A 6,942-nucleotide genomic window follows, 5' to 3' on the forward strand; every position below is an offset into this window, starting at 1 on the left:
GATTGAAACTAGAGCTTCTGAAGATATGATTGAGTGAACGACTTAGGTTACCATAACCAAGATTTAGAGAGACCTAAACCAAGAAGTTTTTTTCAAAGCCTAGATCACACTCAATACCAAAGCTCAGACACCAATGAACTGGAACTTGCACCTAGGTTCAGATATCACAAATTAAAAGAAATCAACTCTCTACAAACCACAGTTGCAAATTATCAGAGATAAGAGGTGGTCGCATTTACAGTAAATAAAGATGATGCTTCTTCTACAGAAAAGCAGAGAATCACAATGCTCTGTCTGCTCTCGTCCATTGCCTTCATTGTTCTGCATGTAAATTCGATCCATATAAGGCTACAAGTGAATTCACAATCTGTGGCTGCACCAACTATAGAACTCTGCAAACAAATTAGATCGAAGCTATACTGTCCCCAAACTGAAGACTCCCTTTCTCCTCACCATAGACACAAAGTAACTCAATTCTCCTACACAGGAATTCGTATTTTTTGCTCCACCTGCACTAGAATTTTGCTCACTACAACTATAAGATGCAAATAATATACCAAATATCTGACAATTCTCTACAATCATAAATTTATCATCATCCCCAAACCTATAATCCACCAAACTTGTACTATATCAAGGAGGCAAAAAAAAATCATCATTTATCTTGCCGCCACCACAGCTGAACCCTTCCCATCACCACCACACCACCAACACCCCTTCCGCCATCAAAAACTGAATGAATAAAGAGAACTTCCCTCCAAAATTTACCTCAATCTTTTTGGGCTCAGATTTTCATAATTAGAGAAAAGATTCGTGGCCCAAATTTGACCACCAAGGCTCAGATTCTTAATGGTGGGAAAATGTTTTATGCTAAAACTTTTCCTATTTAAAGAACTTTTGGTAATCAAATTCAACCACCAAATCCAAGTGAAGTAGGGGAGAGGTGGATAAGGATACAGGGGGAATAAAACATTTGGGGTGGGTACAAAGAGAGCAGAAAGAAATATAACATTCACATACAAAGGGCAGCTAACCCCTCTTGTTAATTCTATTATTATTTAAACAAAAGAAACTATTAATGGTACAGCTATCAAACATTGATATTAGTTTATCATTAATCATGGAGACCAAGTCACTAGACAAAATACATATCAACAGCTTGATAATCCAGTATCCATATCCTGGATGCAATTAATTCCCAGGACCAGAGACAAACTGAAGTTGTGGAACATGGCAACATAACTGAAGAACTAAAAAAGAATCCACTACAGTACTTCTAGAGGCTTTCCGTAGGAACTCATCATACTAAAAAGAAACGAGCAAAACTAAACTAAAAAAGAGAACCCAAATCCTTGCCACAGATTATATCACGTCCACCTTAGATCCTCTCTTCTGCAAAACTTCTTCAGCATTTAAATAGCTAAAATCAATGATATGATTCATGTGATATTAAGGAAAAAGAAGCAGAAAGTGAGTTCACTATCACGTTTTCCCTTGTCACTATTCTAACCATCATCAGAAACACAAGTCCTCCTATATGGGTTATAATTTTGCCTTCAACATTAATTTTTCAATCTGCTGTTTAGCTTTCCCCATACCTTTCTGCTCAAGTTTTTTCATCAACAACTGATATGTGTTATCCCTAGGAACCATTCCCTTCAAGACCATTAGTTCAAAGAAGGAACAAGCATGCTCTAGTTTCCCATTCTTACACAGTCGATCCACTAGAAGGGAATATATTGAGAGGTCAACACTAACATTTTTCAGAAACATGTCATCAAGCAAGTACTTGAGCACCTTCATCCTCTTCTTCGTACAACACATTATTAGCAATGGCGTATAAGTTTGGACATTAGGTCTACAAGATTTCTCCTCCATTTCCTTGAGTAACTCAAGAGCGTACTCTTCTTTTGAATGAGCACAAGCTGAAGAGATCATGGTACTGTATGTCACGACATCAGGGGCAACATTCTGCTTTTCCATATCCTTAAAAATATCGCACGCATCTCTAAACCTTCCGGAGTTGCTCAGGACAAAAATCAAGGCACTATAGAAGCTAACATCAGGAACACAACCATCCTGCTTCATCTTCTCATAAATCTCCAAGGATTCATTTATCTCTTTGGCCTTCCCCAAAGCAAGCATATAAATAGTATAAGTCACTACATTTGGGGGGCAACCTTTCCGCTGCATCTCATCGAAAATTTCATTGACCTTCCGAAAATCTTTCTCTTGACAATAATACTCAACAAAACAAGTATATGAGGCCACATCAGGGCCACAGCCATGCTTCTCCATCTCCTCCATTACTTTTCTTGCTTCATTGAATTTCCTGGTCTTACACCAACCATGAATCAAGATATTGAAGGTGCGACTGTCCGGAGCTACTTTGTCTTTTAACTCCAAGAACACTTTATGAGCACGCTCGACATTCTTTTCTTTCACTAAGGAATCCAATAGTATATTCATTGCTCGAGTGTCTTTAGTCAAACCAAAAAGCTCAAATTTCTCAAATGTCTCAACGGCAGCGTCACATTTCCCAGCTCTAGAAAGCCTTCTCATGACCTTGGTCATTGTGAAAATGGAAACAAATCCTTCCACTTTATGCATCTCCTCGACCAACTCCCACATCAAATCAAATTTCTTTGACATCCCCAATATATCAACCATCATATTGTAACATTTATCCGTGTGCATATAACCAGTTTGATCTTTAGCCCATCTGAAAAATCCGAATGCAGGGATCCAATTATTACGAAATCTCAGCAAGATCTTTTCCACCAAGCTCTCAGATAGAGGGATTTGGCTATGCTCAGCAAGGGCATCACCAACAGCATCTGGTGACTCAAACCATCCCTTTAGAACTTCAGCCAACCTATTGACGTCACTATCCACGATTTCACCTACAATGTGTTTGACATGCTTGCTATGATCAGCATGTAGCTTTTGAGTGTCAGCCCATTTGGCAATTTTGGGTAACACAAAATCATCATCTGATTCAGCAACAGAAGGGGTTTCATGTTCACAAAACTTAATCCAATTAGGAAGCTCCGGTGACTCAACTATATCGAGGGAGTCGGCTGCATTCGGCGACCCCAAAACAGTGCAAAAGGAAGCACAGAGGTAATTAGTCCCGCTGGTGATGTTTTGATAAACACAAGAAAAATGTACAGCTTCTCGAAGCCGATAACACAAAGGAACTTTGGCGAATTTGTGACTTGAGAACATCTTTATTTGAGTTTTCTTGAACTGAAATATTGCAAATAAAAAGAAATGGAGAAAGAGAGATAAGGACTAGTGACGTATCCAGAATTTTAGGTGGCGGTATCGATCATAAAACTAACTAAATTGATAACAGCACAGAGGTAATTAGTTCCATGAAACAAACAAACATGAATTGACAAGTTATCCCCAGAAATTCGAATCATAAAAACATGAAATAACCAAGTATCTGAGCTAAAGAAACAAATAGATTGAATTCATGAAACAAACAATGGCATGAATAATCACATGAAGTATATCTAAAAATCGCAATTTGACACCAAAATTCGCAACAATAACAAAAATCGTCTGAACAAGTAGATTAATCTAAGGAACAAAAGAAGAACCTGGAACGAGCTTCTGCAATTCGAGCACGAGGAAGAGGAGAGAGAAAATACGAAATTTCAGATTCGAATGGGCATGTGTGAGAGTGTGAGTGAAACGAAAAATGTATGGAGTTTTTCACTGAGAAAGCCCTAGTATCAGATGGTAGAGCAGTTGGTTAATGTATTTTCATTTACAGTTTGTTTTGATAAAAAGAATTTGGAAGGAAAAGAAAGAAAGTGGAAGGAAATTTGTTACTTTTCAATGTTTGGTTCACTAAAAAAAATTAAGTGAAAGAAAATGGGAGGAATTGAAAGGAAAGACTCTCTAATAAAATTTCATTTTTTTTTTTCCTCTCAAAAGTGGGGGAATTTGGGAGGAAAAAAAAAATTTATACCAAACATGGGAAGTTAAGATTTTTTCCCTCTCTTTCATTCTTTTCTTTTCTCTTCTCTTCCTTTCTCTTCGCTTCCTTTCCTTTACTAAAAATGAACCAAACACACTTTATTAATATATTAAGGAACATGAGATTGTATATTAGTTGGTTAATGTATTTATATGTCAAATGAGATGTAATGGAATCAAGTTTTAGAATACAAATTCATTATAAGTTCATCTGGTCTTGAGCAGGAGTGGATGGTTTCCTATGTTATTTTTTCGTACCATTATAAAACAAATATTATATCATGGCCGTGATTTTGGATTTGGATTCATTTTTTCTTCATAGTTATAATCTTATAGAACAACCTTTCATCTTTTTCGGATTTGGGATAGTGTATACTCCCTCCAGTCTTTATTAGTTTACTCAATTCTTTTGCACAAAGTTTTAGGAAAACAATATTGTGGGACGTAAAAGGAAAGTGAAATTATTATTTTATGTTAAAGTTGAATGAATGTGTGATGGAAAGTCAATGGTCTCGTTCCAAAAATAAAAACAAAAGAGACGAGTAAACTAATAAGGGACATATCAAAAAGGAATACAAGTAAATTAATAAAGATTGGAGGTAGTACAACGCAATTGAAGTCAGTCAGGACCTCCTCTAGATCATTTCTTTAATCAATAAATTAATATCTAATCTTATATATCATAATTCCATCTTCCTCCCTATTTCCTAGATATCGATTATGAGAATTATATTTTTAATTGATTACTATATCATATACATTAGTTTTGTTGTGCTAAATAGCTAAAGTGCATAGGTTGAAATAAAATTAGTAGATCGTATGATCAATAAAAATTTGGATTAAACTATGGATTATTTGTCTCTGTATTAATAATACAATTAAATATTGGATCATCACCTAATTAAAGTAATCATTATTTTAAAATTAAATTTGACTACGTTATGTAATACAAATATTGATGAATTTTATGTGATATGAATAATTATTAATCGGTTATTTCACCAATACCCCCGACAAATCAAGAAATTCACCATATACCCTCAATGTTTCAACAATTCACCATATACCCCTGCCATTTCATTTTTGCGCACCAAATACCCTTTTTTTAACGTCCGTTATTTCTCCGTTAGCTTTATTTACGATTTTGCCATTATTAATCCTAAACCCTAATTCTAATCTAACCCTAACCTTAATCTAACCCTTAAACCTAAACCCTCACCCCAAACCCTAACCTACCCAGCCCACCACCCCTCCACCCCCAGGCCCAACCCCCACCCCACCCGCACTCCCTCCCCCACCGCCGATGTGTGTGCCGGCCTCCCCCACCCCCACCGCGGCTACTTTTGCCGGCTTCCCCCACCCCCACCGACGCATCGTCGACCACCCCCTGCGCGTCCGACCCTAATCAGATTTCAACCACGAACAGAGGAGAGAGAAAGCGAGTGCGACGCGCAGCTCCAGCGAGCAGAAGTGCGTGGTGCGTGGTGCGTGGTGTGTGGTGATTTCGAGCAAGGGGAGGGGTTTCCGCGACAAAACAGACGAGGGATTTGCGCAATGAAAACAGAGAGGGGAGAGGGTGGGGGTTGCGGCGAGGGAGGGGGAGGGGTGGGAGTTGCGCGACGAAAACAGAGAGGGGAGGAGGTGGGTTGCGGCAGAGGGTGGGGGTTGCTGCGAGGAGGGGGAGGGGGTGAGGGCTGCGGGGGGGAAGGGAGGGTGGTGGGGGTTTTGTGTTCGAAAGGGAGGGTGAGGAGTGGCGAACAGACGCGCAGGGAGGGGAGGGGGTGGCCGGCACGCGCAGCGTCGGTGCGGTGGGGGTAGGGGAGGCCGGCCAAACATCGACGGTGGGGGAGAGGGAGGGGTAGAGGCTGGGGTGGTGGGGGAGGGGTGGGGTGGGGCTGCCAAAGGGTGGGTTAGGGTAAGGGGAGGGTTTAGGGGTAGGATTAGGGTTAGATTAGGTTAGGTTTAATTAGGATTAGGGTTAATGATGGCAAAATTGTAAATAAAGCTAACTGTGGATTAACGGCAGTTAGGCAAAAGGGTATCTGGTGCACGTTTTCGAAAACTCAAGGGTATACGGTGCATTTCTGAAACATTGAGGGTATATTGTGAATTTCTTGATTTGTCGGGGGTATTTGGTGAAATATAAAGATTTGAAATCAGTTGCTAAGAAAATATTTAAATCACAAATTCTTCCATTACGCACATTATAATAATTGATAAAAAAATTTATTAGACATTTAATTTTTTTAATAGATATAAATTTACTCAATAAAGAAAAATTGACAAATCATGGAGTTGAGATTGATTACTTGCCGAATTTTAAAAAAATCACATTATATTGCCGAAAAATTGGTCATGGGAAAATATAATTATTTGAAATCAGTTCTTGAAAATAATTTGTAAATCACAAATCTTGTCAACCTTGTATTCTATAATTAGGCTAGTTTTAAATTTATTGGGAAAGATGAAATAAAGACATGTTGTAACTTTTCGACAATATTAGAAAAATGGTTAGTAGACAATAGTAATACTCAATAGGGTTGTTCAATATTGGATATCGAATCCAATATGATCCGAAATTTCAAATATCCGAAAATTTCGGATCAGAGGAATTGCATTCTGAATCCGATTCGAAATTTTCGGATCGCATCACCGGGTTTTCGGATCATATCACCAGATTTTCAGATCAGGACGTTGATATTTTTGAAAAATTCTGATCCGTATCCGATCCGAAAATCCAAATTTTTTCGCCCTATCCGAAATATCCGATAAAATCGATCGGATATCCGGAATTTCAGATCGGATCGGCGGATTTTTGGATCAGATGTTTTTGAACAGCCCTAATACTCAAGTTATAAACAATGCTACTTCCAGTTTGAATGTCAAAAAGCTCAAGTTTTATGCGCTTATGCTTATATTATAATTCAATTAGCTTTCTATGCACGTGATGCC

General features: G+C 38.3%; 1 protein-coding gene across 1 annotated transcript; it reads right to left on the reverse strand.

The window, feature by feature from the left end:
- Window positions 1–1,011: 1,011 nt before the first annotated feature.
- LOC104899509 (pentatricopeptide repeat-containing protein At3g22670, mitochondrial) lies at window positions 1,012–3,772 on the reverse strand. The gene is made up of 2 exons (XM_057396144.1): window positions 3,609–3,772; window positions 1,012–3,249 (listed from the first exon to the last, which is right to left on the reverse strand). The coding sequence occupies exon 2, from the start codon at window positions 3,226–3,228 to the stop codon at window positions 1,543–1,545; it is 1,686 nt and encodes a 561-aa protein (XP_057252127.1). The 5' UTR covers window positions 3,229–3,249; window positions 3,609–3,772; the 3' UTR covers window positions 1,012–1,542.
- Window positions 3,773–6,942: the final 3,170 nt, after the last annotated feature.

The sequence above is a fragment of the Beta vulgaris genome, chromosome 7 (genome assembly GCF_026745355.1).
Source record: "Beta vulgaris subsp. vulgaris cultivar EL10 chromosome 7, EL10.2, whole genome shotgun sequence".
Taxonomy (NCBI): domain Eukaryota; kingdom Viridiplantae; phylum Streptophyta; class Magnoliopsida; order Caryophyllales; family Amaranthaceae; genus Beta; species Beta vulgaris.